The sequence below is a fragment of the Epinephelus fuscoguttatus genome, linkage group LG10, assembly GCF_011397635.1.
Source record: "Epinephelus fuscoguttatus linkage group LG10, E.fuscoguttatus.final_Chr_v1".
Lineage (NCBI taxonomy): Eukaryota > Metazoa > Chordata > Actinopteri > Perciformes > Serranidae > Epinephelus > Epinephelus fuscoguttatus.
Window position 1 is genome coordinate 2,779,839 of NC_064761.1, and position 16,700 is coordinate 2,796,538.

A 16,700-nucleotide genomic window follows, 5' to 3' on the forward strand; every position below is an offset into this window, starting at 1 on the left:
CAAAAAAATTCTTCTTGTTTTAAAGCAAGGAAAATATAAAAGAGGGAAAGGAGGACGTCAGTGACAGCATTTGAATTTTGCATTGGAGCCAGATTTTGGTGTCACTTCTATTGGAGTCAGTAGGGCTGGCACTGCAAATCACACTATAACCCATCATATCTTTGCTGTTTCATCTTTGACTGAAAAATACTTCCACCAGATTAAAAACCACACATTATGTGATGTTGACCGATGTTGTTTATCTGAATTTGTGCATTCGTTGTTTGGTCTAAGATAGCTAACGTTACATCATGATACATCACCAGACAGGGCAGGTCTGACCTGCTATCACTGAAAACCAGGCCTATACGGAATCTGCGCCTGCAGGTTTTGCTTGTATGCCATGTAATGGCCATGAATCCCACATTGTGTTGATTGATTTTTTAATTTTTTTTTAAGTATTCATGATTGAGGTCATTTTAGGTTTTAATATATTGTGTTAGGTTATTTTTGTTCCAAAATAATTGTTAAGTGAATATTGTCTATCACATTACGAGCAAGGAGACTCAGCCTGTAGTGCTGCAGTGCCTCAGTGATTTGTATTCATATTAATGTTAGCCACCTAATGTTAGCCTACTTTATTAGCCAGCACAGAAGTCATGACAGTGATTTAGCTAGAGAGGCTGTTACATTTGCTATCCCTCATTGACACTGCAGCTCCCTGTCTGTTTCTCTTACACCTTTACCAGGATTATTTCTTACTACTGTTTTTCTTGCTAAAAGCAGGTAGCATTGATAACTTGGACCAAACGGGCTGGAGATGCAGCTGATGAGCAGAACCATAATCTGTTTGGAGACCAATAACAAGGACAACAAACGCACTTGTGTTTAAATTTTGTCTAAGGATTTTAGTTTACTAATTTCAGTTAAAGTTGAAACAACAAATATATAATTGGTTAAGTGTGATTTGCTGTGCCTGCCCCATTAACTCCAATAGAACTGACACCAAACTCTGCCTCCCAAGCAACATTATGGCATTTCCCTCTTTTTTATTTTTTTTGTTTCACATTAGTGAATTGTTTTCCAGATTACATATAGCAGAGCTGATTATACTTATATCCCATCAGCCAATTGAGATCAGTGCTGTCTAATTAGTTTATTAGTGACTTGTTGATGGACAGAAAATTAAAGTTGTACTCAAGCAATTTAATATTGTACCTCCATAAAGTTGGAGACTTACATGAGACAGTTCACCAAAACAAGTATCAAATCTAAGCAGCAAGGATATCATGACTTTTAGTCCCTAGTATAGCTCAATATAAAAATAATGCAGTTTGCAACATATCCCATAATGCATCTTAGTGTATTCTCATAGAAAGGTTTGTATGATATCCTATGAAAAATGCATGCACAACAGTTCATATGATGACATTACTTCCTTAATGTACAGATACGTAATCAATGTAAAGTCACAGACATTAGGTTTAGGCAATAAAAGTTACTGTGGTTAGGTTTAGGAAAAGAAACATGATAAGGACTTACCTCAAAATACCTCAAAATTCACACACGTTGTTTTTTTTTTTTTTGTGACCCATCCACCACCCCAACCTGACTCCTTACAAGTGCTCGGGACTGCCTCCTTGTTTACTGCTGTCAGTGCATGGGTCGAGTGATTGCAGCCTTTCAAAATATGTTGGATACATACGAATTTGGTTGCATTGATTTTCGTAGGAAAATATATGAAAAATTTGTGAGGATAGCCTGAGCAACTTGACAGTGTTTTTCTGTTAGTTTCCCTCCATGTGTTATAAATGCTCATATCTCTCAAACTTAATATGCATAGTTTGTAATGCAGGCTTTCTGCTGAACTGTACTTTAAATCAAAGGTCACACGTTTCTGAACACTGTTCTCCTTGGGAAAGTCCAGAAAGAAAGTCTAATGGGACTCCTTCCTTCTTTACTCCTGTCGGCACACTGGTCATGTGATTGCAGCCTTCCTTGTTTACTGCCGTGGGTTATACAAGAATTACTGGCTCAAGATTGCATGGGATTGGTATGAATTTTGGTGCATTACTTTTCATAGGAAAACGTACAAACAGTGCATGAGAACAGACTGTGGTGAGACATGACAACCAATATGAAGACATGGCTCAAGGCTCTAGAAAATGATGATGGACATTTTTCACTATTGTCTGATATTTTATGGATAAAACAATCAATGAATAAGAAAAATAAACAATGGATTAATGATGAAATTAATTGTCATTAATAATTAAAATGCAAGTGTAAGGATAATGCATGAACACACAAATGTACAAATGCTTAAACATATGCACTGACATAGACACAGCAGCACACACCTTCCTCTGTGTCTTCATACTGTATGTCCACTGGCTTCCGTCCCATTTCTCTCCCCGTGTGTTCCTACCTCTCTCGGCCCTCTCTGTACCACTGAGCATCGGTTCCACTATGTGGTCCTGACTGACAGGAAAACCACCCTCTGTGAGCCACACACTCTGCCTGTCTGACAAGTCATCTGTGTGGGAGTGTGTGTACCTGTGCCTGTGTGTGTGTGTGTGTGTGTGTGTGTGTGTGTGTGTGTGTGTGTGTGTGTGTGTGTGTGTGAGAGAGAGAGAGAGAGAGAGAGAGAGAGACTGACTAATAACACAGCAACCCTGTCATGAAACCTGGAGAGCAGAGGCTGTAGGAGGCTCTGACGGTCCAGTGCAGGGAGTGTGTGTGTGTGTGTGTGTGTGTGTGTGTGTGTGTGTGTGTGTGTGTGTGTGTGTGTGAGATTTACACCTCTGACTCCATGTGAGGAGGGTAGAGGAAAGACAGAGAAAGAGCATGAAATTGGTCTGAGAAAAGGAGAGGGAGGAGATTGAAAGTGATGGGGAGAGAGGAGAAGAGTGCGATGGAATGATGGGTGGAGAGAGACAAAGAGACAGGCATACAGAGAGGAGATTTTCAGGGTGGAGATGGAGGCTGAGAGGCAGCACAGAGGGAACGAAGGAGGCTTGTGAAAGGAGGGAGGAGCGTGTGTGAGAAGAAAGGAGGGTGGAGAGAAGGAGGAAAGAGGACCAGCAGTTATTTCAGCTCTGTGTGCTGGACAGAGAGAGAAGGAGATATAGTATATGTGATGTTAAAGAGAGAACAGAGAAGGAGAGCGATTATAATGTGAGTGATGTGTTGGCAAAAAACATAAATATGCAGATGGAATAAACACTTTAAAAGAAAATAGTTACAAGTTGGGTGTTTTGACAAAATAAGTTTAACTCAAGGTCCACTCACTAGCTTTGCCTGTGTCTGAGGTCAAGAATCAACTTTCACTCTAATCTCCATGACAACTGAGCAAACCAACTGATCTGTTTGCAAGGTCAAGAATGAATTTTTTCACCACACTTGGACCTAAGAATGTGGTAACATGACTACAGAGATGTGCAATGGGGCAAAAAACGCAAGTAGTGAAATGATCAGCTGCCAAAATCTACAAAAATAAGACTCATATTGTAACAAAAATGTAATATCCTTTGTTTTAACAACTAGTACATACTTACATTTGGCCATGTCTCAAGCTAGTTTGCTGTCTCTGTTAAGTTGCTGTTCGTTATTCACTCATTCTACAGAAGGAAATGGTGCTTCAAAATAAAGAGTGTTTTTTACAAACTTGACGTGTATGCAGATCACTCACAGTCCATTCAGAATGGACCCATGACCCACTTTTAGACTGTGACCCACCAGTTGGAAACCACTGCTTTGAAGGGATAGTTCAGACTTTTTGAAGTTGGGTTGTGTGGAATATTTATCTATAGACAGTATATTACAAACAGTAGATGCGGGGCGTCAGCGGCTTAGTGGGTAGAGCAGGCGCCCCATGTACAAGGCTGTTGCCACAGCGGCTCAGGTTCAAATCCAGCCTGTGGCCCTTTGCTGCATGTCATCCCTTCTCTCTCTCCCCCTTTCACGCTTACCTGTCCTGTGCATTAAAGGCAAAAATGCCCAAAAAAATATCTTAAAAATGAAAAACAAAACAGTAGATGTCAGTCGGCACGCCCCCAGTTCAAGAAAACAGGCTAGAATCTGATATGGAAGCTAAGCAATCTACTGCTGTGGAGGAGTCAGCAACAAAATGTATTTTAGCCACCAAAAAGAAGTCCCACCTGAAAAAATGTATATATCTCTAAGTCTGTGTTATATTTGGAATATTTTCACTGCTCTACCTTAAAGCTCCAGTAGGCAACATTGTTTTGGTATAATTGAGTAAAAATTTTGTAATATCCTCTAAGCATAATGTAAATCAAGTGGTCTGAGACAAACAATAGGTTTCTGCACCTCACCATGGCTCTGTGTTCAGCCTGCAAAGAATCAGTATCGTGCCGTTGTGCATCAACCAATCAAAGGTCAGCTCAGACCACTGCGTTCCTATTGGCTGTTCTACTGCATATGCGCGTTCCCGTGCCGCTGGCAGAAGGGGAGAGCAAGCGGCAGTGGTGAACAGTGCACCAGGTAAAATAGCTATTCCAGCATTGGCTACAACTGCCTACATGGCTAAACAACCCAAAAAAAGGAAGACAGAACTCGGTTCCCCGGAGCCCCGGAGGGAGGGGAAGGGTGAGGTGGGGCCGGAGGGTGCGGGGGTCGTCCGTGGGCCGAGGGCTCTCTGCGGAGAGAGAGAGCTGAGCCTCGGGGGAATATGTGCGGGGCCGCGAGGGAGGGATGGGGCGGGCTGCTGTGCGGTGAGGGAGAGCTGAGGCTCCCAGAGAGGGAGAAATAGAACCAAGTAGGATAAAATACTCGCGTGCTCGTCTGGTAGGAGGGGCTCAGGGCAGAGACGAATGAAACCTAACTCAGATGAGACTCAAAAATCAACTGTTTTCAGGCTTTCTGTCAAGAAAGTGAAGCTGTTACATTGCTCTCTTTATTGCCAGATTCCATTAAGAAAAACAGTGATTTAACATTGCTGAACACAAGAGCTGCTGGTGTACCACTGCCTCCATCAGTTATTACCTCTGCCAAGGAGGTTATGTTTTCGCCGGCATTGGTCTGTTTGTCTGTTTGTTTGTTTGTTTGTCTGCAAAATAACTCAAGAAGTTATGAACGGATTTTGATGAAATTGGGACAAGGAACAGATGATAAAATTTTGGTGGTGATTGGTTGAAGCAAAGTGGATAAAATAATTAGTAAAGTCTATCGTCTGACAGCCTCAGCAGCAATTCCAATTTCTGAAGACGGTGAAAACAGCCATCTGGTGGCCGGAAAGCACGTCTTGTTCTATTTGCTAAATATTGTTGTAATTCTAAAGATGAAATTAATGTTCTGTGTTGGAAAAAAAGAAAGTGAAAAATACAAAAAACATATTATATTCTGTGCTGGTACAAAATAAAAATGAAATAAATACACCACAGTGTCTCCATGGTGGAGGCATATACAGTGGTGGAAAAAAGTTTTCGGACACCCTTAAAATTTTACACAGTCTCAAATATTATCATGAAATATTTGTGGAAAAATCTTTTTGTGTTTCAAAAGGTGTGGCTGCATTAGACAGATACAAACAAATACAAATTATATTGTTTTGTTTATTGTTTACAATAAAAACTAACAAAACTAAATTCTTGACAGTTTCAATATGTCAGTTCTCAACATTGTCGGTATCAAAGTCAACAAATAACAGAGAATGTGTTCAAAACTGAACAAAAAATAAATAAACCATCACATCATCAAATTAATATTTAGTAGTCCTGCCATTGGCACGTAGTAGAGCTCTAATCCTGGCTGGCATGTTCCCCACGAGCCTTTCACACTGTTGAGGGGTAATCTTGTCCCGTTCTTCTTGAATTACTGCTTTTACTTCTAAATTCTTTGGTTTATGCTTTGAAACAGACCTTTTGATAATCCACCACAGATTTTCAATGGGGCTCATGTCCGGGGATTGAGCTGGCCACTCTAAGACCTGGATACTGTGCTCCTGCAGCCAGGTTCTACTGGCCTTGGATGTGTGGCAAGGGGCATTATCTTGTTGAAACATCCAGTTTTTACTTCGATGGAACAGTGCACGTGCAGAAGGGAGCATGTAGGTTTCGAGAATGGTACAATACTTGGTAGAGTTCAATGTGCCATCACAGACAGTGAGATGACCAACACCAGCAGCACTCATGCATCCCCAAACCATGATACTGCCTCCACCATGCTTGACAGTAGGTACTGTACATGCTGGAGATAATGCCTCACCTGGCCTTCTGCGTACCCTCACATTAGTAGGAGGAAGATAAAGCTGGAAACTGGACTCATCTGACCAGAAAATCTTCTTCCAGTTCCTGGCTGTCCAGTTCTTGTGTGCCTGGGCCCAACGACGCCGGGCTAACCTCTGTCTCTCATTGATCAGGGGCTTCTTGATAGCCTTGTAGGACCTTAAGCCATGATCTAAAAGTCGGCCACGTACAGTGCGGGCGAAACACTGGACACCAGTTTGGTTTGACCACTGCTGCTGAAGCTCCTGTGATATCATTCGGCGGTTTTGCCTGCACATGCGGATCAGGATGCGGTCATTTCTTGCTGAAGAAACCCTTGGACGCCCAGATCTTGGTTTGTCTTCCAAGCTGTTGGTTGGTCTGTATTTCTGCAGAGTGTATCCAACTGCTGAAGGACTGCATCTGCACTTCCTGGCTATCTGGCGGCAGCTGTACCCTTCCTGACTGAGAATCTTTATCTTCAGGCGTGTTTCCCGCGTTAGGTTCCTTGTTTTAGCCATTTTTGTGTCTGAAGAACTTTCAAATGTGCTGGCTTTATGTAGACACGAAGCTTGGCAACAAAAATTGTGTCTTTTAATAAAAAGAACGACCTTCATCACTGGTACCAAAATGACCCAATACTCAAAATGTGTTATGTATTTTTATGGAACCAATCAATTTTAAGTTTTTAATGGGTTTTTTAGGATTTATTTAGTATTTTGGCTGTGACTGTACTAAAAGAAATTGCACTTGAAGACCTAAGAGTGATTCTTAATGCAATATTTCACAAATGCATGGGGTGTCCGAAAACTTTTTTCCACCACTGTATGACCTAATAATGATAGTGATGCAAATAACCTAATTGTGATGCAGGCTGCAAAATCTGATGCAGAGGGGGAGGGAATATCACCTACTTGGCAGAGGTCTGCACTCTCTGAGTGCTTTTCTAGTTTAGACTGTGTTATCGTATGACTTTGCCATTTTAAAGGGTTAGTTTGGAGTCACAAAAGTCACACAATAACACAAACTAACCAACTGATTGAGGCAGTGGTAGACCAGCAGCTCCTGTGTTCAGTGTGCTAAAATGAACATTTTTGTCAGTGGAGTATGGTGGCTTCGAGGAGAGCACAATGGGGAACTTACTCCATTCCAATCAGTAAGGGCTGTCTGACGGAAAGGTACAGCGGTGAAAATACTCTAAATATAGCGTACACTTACATTAATATTGATTTTTTTTAGTTGGCTAAGATACATTTTGTTGCTGACCCCTCTTCAGCACTACATGCTTACAGTAGCTTCCATGTCGCACTCCATCATCCACCATCTCCAAACTGGAGGTGTGCCGACTGACATCTACTGTAGGTGATATACTGACTATGGATAATTACCTCATACAACCCCACTTCAAAAAAATCTGAACTATCCCTTTAAGTTTGTATTGTATCGATGCCTCACGGACTATGTAACCAGGCATTTCTGCAAGGGATGGAAATTTGTTAGCACTGACATCTAAACGACATTTCATACTATACAGAGGCTGGTCTACATTAACACATATTACAAAATATTATTTTTGTTGATGCATGCTTTACCAACTCAGCTTACTGTTTTGTAATCTCTCAAGACAGATTCTGCAAGTAAAGGAAGAAAAAACTTGGGGTTATATATGGATTTCCTGTAAATTCTCAAATAGTAGCTGAGGACCTATCTAGCAACAAGAACACATCAGTTTCAGAGAATAACATGAAGGAGGGGTGATATAGTTTTACTTATCAACAGTTTGCCTTCAAATATACAGTAAAAACTTTTTTATTGTCACATAGGTTTATTTACCAGAGGCTTATGACAAAATCACTTGACGACACTGACTCTTGTGTACGCATGGCGAGAGAGGAGAGGGAGGAACGCTGTGCTGCTGCCAGAGGAGCCACTGAATGAGTTCCCTCTGAGCAATGATTTGCTAAAAGAGTCTGAGAAATCCAGGGCTGTTCATTCAGGACACCACAGTTTATTCTATACTACTGAAGCTGCTGCTCTTTTTGGAACCACTTCAGTGTTGGTAATAATTTTGCTTTCAGTCATGCCTGGTGTTGCCGTGGGTAACAGTATGACATCAATATGTCAACAAGTCAAAATATTGCGAGTATCACAATATGAATTTTAAAAATGGCCATTCATATCACAATATTGATATTAAAAATCATACCAGTATTATTATGAATTAGATGACACAGCACATCGCTATCAGTAAGTAGTAAATAAAAACTGTGTTTCTGTAAAAGAAAAGAGCAGCAGAGTTACAGTTGTTTGTTTTATGGGGTTACAAGTCAAAAAGGTTGGGGACCCCACATATAAAGCAATGTCTATTTGCTACCCAATTTGGGGGTGGGGTGGGTGTGGTAGGCACCAGGGAAAGCTTGCCTAGGCTGCCCAATATGCTAGGTTTGGCACTGCTGCCCCTTGTCTTAGATTGTATATGCCTGAGAGTTGTGAACACGTAGCCAAAGATAAAGTTTTCCTTTCCAGATTAATTTATTAGAATTGTTTTTAGAGCACCTTTAGAGGAGCTAAAATGATTCAGTAGTTCTCATGGAAAAAGAAAAGATTAGAGCAAAGACTGGAAAGAAATATATTTTTTCTCTCTGCTTTTATATTCTGTTAATCATCTTCTGTTCCCTGAGATTGTTGTAACCCTTTGGAGTTGTCCCGATCCCCAGGTTGATTTAGTGATTTGCCAGATTATTAAAAATGTGCTATGTATAAAAGAAATATACATTGTAAATATGAAACAGACCCGGCGGCATGGGCGGGCATTGGGGGGCAGTGCCCGCCCACAGAGTCAGCTGTGCCCGCCCTCGACTGGAAACTGTTTATTTTTGGGGGGTTTTGTTTTTTAACTCAGAGTGGCCAACTCTCTCTTATTCCTATCTCGTTTTGACGATCATACAGTTCAACCAATCCAACCAACAAATGAAGTCAACTTTCAGCCAATTACAGACAGAGGGGGGCGGGTGCTGACTCATTCATTCATGGACAGCATCGATAATTAATATCGCCGCGAGGCGCGAGCTATGGATATCCGGAATTATTTCCAAAAAAATATAACGACGAGAAGTGACAACGCGAACGGGGGGGAGCAGGAAGCAGCAGCACCATTGACTTTAACTGGAAACGTAAGCACTGAAGTCAACAGTAACACTGAAGTAAACATTCATGCTAGGGACTTGACTCGAAAATTTAGGAATGAGTGGAAGGACAATGTGTTAAGAAGGTTTCACACACTCCACAAATGCCGCCTGCCACTCTACTGAAAGTGACACACACACACACACACACACACACACACACACACACACACACACCTTACAGATACACCCACTTAGGGTACTTAAAGGCAGAAGGGTAACACTGATTTGTTCTGCTCCTTGTGCTCCCTAGCTGCTGTAGCTACCTCTCCTAGTTTGAATGTTTACTTCAGTGTTCAGCTTGACATCAGTGCTTATGTCTCCAGAAATGCTTGACTTTTGAGTTGAATAAATGGACAGAGCACTACAATATTGTTTTTTGTTTGTTTTTTTAGATTTTGGGATGAACTGCCCCTTTTTGGTGAGGGAAAATAATATTTCTCAGCACTGTAGGAGTGGTCACAGAGCCATTGTTCAGCCTGAAGTAGTTTGAAAAAGTTTGCCCCCCTAAAAAAATTTAGTGCCCCCCCTTTAATTTGTTTCTGCAGCCGGGTCTGATATGAACTGGCCTACAGCAAATCACGATTAATATATGATATGTCTAATGACACAATGAATGCATAAAAGACATCTCTTATCTATCATCTCTCTATTGAGAAAGAGAAACACATGCAGACAGTTATGGTGAAAGGAAAATGGAATTACTAAAGAAATGTATGTGTATTTGAATGAACTTAACTACATGATGTATACATGTTTGTCATGTTCACATTAACAAGCTGACACAGTGCCAGCCAGAATTCACTCATTTGAAAAGAATGGAGTTTGATGCCAACCTGTGTTTGTAACTGTTCAAGGTTTTACTCCCCACTGCTGCTCTCTGCTGAGGTTCTCCTCTCAGACTGTTGTTGGCTGCCCGCACCTCAATGTGACCAGCCTTTATGAATAAAACATGGCTAGATCCATGATGAAAAAACATATCCATTTTGCTGAATACAATATTTGGAGCATGTGGAATGGCTCCATGCTGAGTCTGCATTTTCTCTGCAGGTTCATTGGTTACTTGGAATGGGAGGTGACAAACGAGATCATTCACAGAGCTTGGTATTTCACTTATGTGAGCTATGCATTTGGCCAAGGCTGCAGTTATTTTACTAGATTCTTCTGGAGATATTTCTTGTCACACAGCAGAATCCAGCAGGCCACATTTTTTAACGTTATATTTTTGAAGCTTCTTGTTTAGATATGGGTTGATAGCATAGTGTGTTAATAGAAGTGGACGTTACCACCATGATGTCACCCACTGGTTTAGAGTACTGCTTTGGTATTTTGGCAGTCACCATTTGTATTTGTAGAGACAGGAGTGACCATATTTGGATGAGAGGGCGGAGCTGTGAATTGACAGATTGCCAAGGTAACGACTCGTCAATCACAAGGTAGCCACTCCCTAAAGCATACCTTGCTGTATGGTCTATAATACTCCAAATGGGACCATAACTTACAACATGAACATGAGTCTGTATTTTCAGATCTGGACACTACGTTCACTTTTTTTTTATACAGGCTCTGGTTGATATCCAAAGCTGTATTATGGTGACTTCAGTGTCCTGCTGTTTCCTTTTTTCTTTATAGCACATCAAAGTGATTTCTATCAGGCCAGTAAAAGCAGCTTATGGAGGTGATGCAGCAGTTTGTGTGACTTTATGCATGGAGATGGTGAAGGGCCAGAGAAGCTTTTTCCTGTTCTGTATCGTTCATGTGATGAATGGTGCGGGGCACAGATTCAACAGGACCAGATACTTATAAAAGGACACAGAGAATTACAAACAGGACACAGTAGCCACCTTCAGGCCTTCATTACACACTAAACTGACTGCACTGGCAGAGGACACAAAATGAGTGCACATGAGCAAGGTTCTAACCCCACAGCTACTCAGGAGGAGCTGCTAAGAGACTGCTGCACAGGGCAGCAGGAAGAATGTTAGCATATCAGTGTTTAGGAGGCAGCCTGTCCTCATTGGAAAGACATTAGTATTGGCCACTTGTTATGCCTCCGCACTGGCAGTAGCTGTGGCTGGAGGCATTACATTTTTGGGCTGTCTGTCTGTACAAATGGCTGTCTGTCCTGTTCTCCTGAACGCAATATCTCAAGAATGCTTTGAGGGAATTTGTCACAAACATCCACTGAGACTTAACAATGAACTGCTTAGATTTTAGTGGTCAAAGGTCAAGGTCACTGTGACCTTCCGTTAGTCTCATTCTCATTAATGTGATATCTTAAGAACTCCTTGAGGGAGATTCCTCAAATTTGGCACAAGCATCCACTTGAACTCAAGAACATGAGAGAATTTGGTGGTCAGAGGTCACTGTGACCTCACAAAACATGTTTTTGGCCATATCAAGAATTAATATGCTAATTATGACACAACTCACACAAATGCTTAAAACGATAAAATAATGAAGTGGTGACATTTTATATCCGAAAGGTCAAAGGTCAGCTTCACTGTGACATCATAATGTTCTGCAAATACACTTTTCTGGCAATTGCTTGACATCATAGCTCCGGAACAGAAAAGGAAATATTTGGTCAGGTACTGAATTAGTGACACTAATCTTGGGTGTCCACATTGAAACTGTGCTGATTGTATAGATCTTCTGTGCTGCCGCGGGGAAGATGTGCGAGAAGCATTCATGTTTTCACAGACATGGATAGAAACTGTAACTGCAACTAGACTGGTTCACAGAGGCATAGAACTGCGAGCTGGTAATTCACACACTTGAAATTAACTTATGTTTATATTTTCCAGTAAACTAATCTTTTGTGATTTAGCAAATAATGACTGATGTCTGTCAAAAACAGTTGAGCATTTGGGTGGCTTGGGTGGGCAAAACTTTTTACAGCTCTGTGATTATAATTATTACTTAAAAGGCCATTAGAAAATACCAGTCCCAGAAAAACTAACCCACTGCTAGCCTCTTTGTTAATACGTTCTAACACTTCCACTTTAACACTAACAGACTTCAAAAAGAATTGGGAGAAAAGCAGTGGAAAACATAATGTTAAATGAGATAGATCTCACATGATTATTGTATGTACACTGTGATTTCCTAGTTTACATTAGGAAAACTTGCCTTCACTTTATATACATCCCATGATTGCATATTTGTCTTTTCTGTCTTTTTTTACCCCTCTCTGTACTGCTTTATGTTTTTTCGTTTTGTCTCTTTGCTTATGATGTAAAATTTGTTCATAAATAAAACTTATAAAGAAAAACACCACAGTCAGCAGTTAAAATCTAATCTCAACGCTTGCTCTTTCAATCTCTCCCTAACTTTAACTGTTTTTGTTTCTTTAATTTGAGCAGACCTTAATCATTGTGGTGAAATATCAGAAAATGCTCACATAAATAATTACTGTAATAGTTATATTTTTAGAAGGCACAGAAGAAACACTGCTATTTGTTGAGCAATAAAATGTTAAGATGTAAGATGTCTCTTGTGTTCACAGAAGCCAGCCAGCTAAACATCTACGGGGCCCCCATGAGGTAAGCAACCAACTTCATCTCACAAACAACAAAGCAACATGATGAATCTTCTCAGCACAAAACCTTTAACTCAGAACAGAACATTCCAGTTTAGACAAGCAATTTAAGGATATCAATCAACAATAGTGGGAAATTTAATTCTAGACTTTTAATTACAGCCATATCATCTGCATTGAGTTTACCTGACTCTCTACTCCCTGTACTGCAGGAATGTGCGTAAGATGGCACTGAGACAGTCCGATTCATCGAGTCCAGAGTCAGGCTTCAGGAGGACCAACCCCAGCCCTAATATGAGGCAGAAGAGGGGTGAGAGAACACTTGTTAACTGAGAACAGACCCCCCCCCAAAAAAAACCTCTTTGTAAAATGTCTTTTTTTGTCCTGCAAACACAAACATCTCCCATTCCCTTTAGAGGAAGTGTAAAAATTAACTATAGATGGAAACCTTCAGGTTGCAGATTGCATCCATTGCTGAGTTTACTGTGGCAACATAGTGTAGAGAGAAATCACAGGCTAGGTGAGACAGAAAACCACCTCGTGTCTTTCTATCTACAGTATCTATCAGCACTTTGTTGTCCAGCTTGCTCCCTTCACGCCTCCTTGTGTCTTTTTAGGTTCCTTCCATTAAATCACTATTTTTTAAAGAGACCAGAAATGCTTATCCCAAATTTACACCACAGTCAAGAGGTAGATGAGCGCTGCTGTAGCGTCTGTCATTTAATCTACACTGATTCCAACATCCGTTCCGAACCAGCTGTCCTTTTAGCTGCACAGCTGTCATGTGGTGCTTAAAAGTCAGCAGCCAGTGCCAGCCACAAGTGTTTTTACCAGGCTGATTGTCAGAAATACCATCACCACCACTCATCTGTTCAGTCAAGTAAATGGTTGTATAGAGGTTGACAGGTAGGAAATGGGTGTTGCTTTTACTTATTGATTCCAGCCGCACAAAGCTTCAGATGTCCACAGTGTGACCACAGTGACTTGATGTGGAGAGAGATGGCATACAGGATGGAAGAGATGGGGAACAAAACAGACTACAATCAGGCAGTAACCAGATAAAAAAAATCTAAAATATGTCTCTTTAAAACCACACTGCTGCTGTCCTCAGAGGCTACAGTTTCAACTGCAACTGTGGTTTAGATTAAATTCAGTTGTGTGCCTTAACACCGCTAGAGTTCCCTGTATCTGAAGTTTAAAAGAAACCTGTTACACACCTTGTTAAACAGAGATCCATAGAGTCCAGTTGAAGTGCAGATTTCTCCGGCTCAGATCATCCTTTGAATTTCAAATAGTTCGAATCTTTCAGCATGTATGATCTTGTGAATGCAACATAAAAGAGAGTCAAACAAACTGTAATAGTGTAATGACATTTAAAAGGTGTCACATATGCCTCAGTTGATTTGATCTGTCAAATGTGTCAGGGGTTTTCTTCCACAGAAACACACAGAGAGTGAAACAGAATGTTGAGCTCACCTCTTCAGGATGGTCGTACCAGGCTAATTTAAGCAGATATACTGATGCTGTGTGATGCAAGTGATTTGAGCGATCACATGCTTCTCACTCAGACTACATCTACATAAAGCCATCAAAATTTGAAGACATTTTTGTGTGAAAACAACTTCTGTCCATATTAGCAGGTTTCGCTGTCCACAGTGAAAACAGCTAAATTTCTTCTCCGCCCTCTTTTCAGTTGGCAAACAGCAAATGTGCACCTCAGCTAACAACTGGTAAAGCATGAAACAGACAGTAAAACTGACCTAATTATTATTTCATCATTGTGACGTTATCTGGCAAAATCTGTTTAAATGGAGACACAAATATGCATTTAAAAATGTAACCAGCTGAAGGCCCAGACACACCAAACTGACATCAAAGAACTAGTGCTGATGAAGACCGACTGTTATTTTGCCTCACATTGCCTGTGTCTCGGCCCAAAGGTTACACATAAACACACTGCAAAGACTACAGCCAGTGGCCAACCAGCATGTACAATCTGCTCCTGTATAAGAGGAAATAACTCTCCATAGCAGAATCTATTGGTAGTCTGATTTCATCAGTGAAAAAGGGAAACTGGAAGACTGACACTATGGATTAAAGACATTAGTTAGCAAGTGAGCACATTAACAAGACAACTTGATGTTGAAAGAACAAAAATGTGTACCCTGCTCTGGCAAACAACAACAAAACAAACAATTACTGTTTCTGCTAAAGAGTTCAATGGCTAAAGAAAAATAATCTTATCAGAGTGATGTCATTCATCAATGGGCTCTGCCATCTCCAACGCCAATTCAATATGCTGAATTGTCCAGAAAAAAGCCGACAAGGGCCAACTAGTGACAACCATGAAGACACACTACCAAAACCAGGGAAACAGACATTCACACATGGCCCGATGCTGATTAACAGCTGACTGTTGGCTTGGTGTGTCAGAGCCGTTAAGGCAAATGTACTCTCAGAGTCAAAATAAATAAGGATCTGTTTCATAAAACGTTACATGAAACATTATAGACTCCCTTCAAAAAACACTGAAGCTGTGGATTTCTCCTCAGCATTTGCTTTATATTTTGTTTAAAAGAAGCTGTAAGCTGTGAGCTCACTCATACTTTGTGTCTCTGCTTTCTCCTTTTTTTCCCACTCCACTCCTGGTCTAATTAGGATTGACTTTGTACGCTACATACATAAACACATACAAACTCTCCTCTTTCAATTCCTACTGCCTGTACGAATGTAAAGGTTAGGGACAGTTGACCGTGGCTGTTGTTTTTGGTCTCACCCCTCAAATGGGTGCCTGGCCACTATTACAAAACCAACTGTCCAAACCCCCTATCCATTCACACATCCTCCTATTTTCTATTTCTCTCTCTTTCTTCTCTGTCTCTTTCTCTTATACTGTTTATCTCTCCTTCTGTCACCCCTCCTGCCACTCCTTTTCTTTCAGTCCTCTCACTGTCCATCTGTCTTCTCCACTTTAACATTTCATTTCTCCTCTGCTCTCTTTCTCCTTTTTTCCTATCCCCTCTCCCTTGCCTCGCTTCATTCTTTCATCCCCCCAACCCCCCTTCATCTTGGTTTTCCTCTTTCTTTCTATTGATGATGCATTACTGGTCCACAACTATAGCACAGTTGCCATGACATACACACAGACACACTGAGCTGACAGCAACACTTTTCACTGACATCTCAGTACTGGCCAGCTGCTCCGCAATGATGATTAACACACATACACACACGTGCATCCTCGATGTGTCAGTATTTGTCAGATTATTCAGGAAGTGTTGGCTTGTCAGTTTGTACCAGACATGTAACGCTGTGTGTTTGTGCCAAAGGTGTTAATTTTTCCAGTCTGGTGAGAAGGAGTGGAATTTCAAATATCATTTACACCTGATATTAAAGTGTGATCTGCATCTGGAAATACTTTAACAAACCATACGGTTAAATCCCGTCTCACACTAATGATGTTCCAGCCGATGGTGTGTCTGTTAAACCTGAGCTGTTAAGTGCAGAAGGTTCATCTCTGACACTGTGCCAGTGAGGTATTTTTCAGCCTGTATTTATTTACATTTTGGCAAATTAGCATAAGTGAAGGGACGCTAAATTATTTATTAGCAGTTCATGTGACAACTAGAATTATAAGGAGCATGTTTTCTCTTATGATTTCTAAGCCAACATTTATCCACGATGAACATCACAAACCTGAGATGCAACATGTTCCAGTTCCATGTTGTCAAATACAGACACTTTTTCATACCAATTGCTGTATAATGT

At 40.8% G+C, this 16,700-nt stretch overlaps 1 protein-coding gene across 2 annotated transcripts in view; it reads left to right on the top strand.

Moving 5' to 3' along the window:
• mcf2l2 (MCF.2 cell line derived transforming sequence-like 2) overlaps window positions 1–16,700 on the top strand; it is a 259,329-nt gene that overhangs the window by 194,239 nt on the left and 48,390 nt on the right. For both annotated transcript variants that reach the window (XM_049588011.1, XM_049588012.1), the window contains exons 26-27: window positions 12,900–12,936; window positions 13,145–13,242. In XM_049588011.1, coding sequence (XP_049443968.1) covers window positions 12,900–12,936; window positions 13,145–13,242 — 135 coding nt within the window. The remainder of the gene's footprint in view (window positions 1–12,899; window positions 12,937–13,144; window positions 13,243–16,700) is intronic.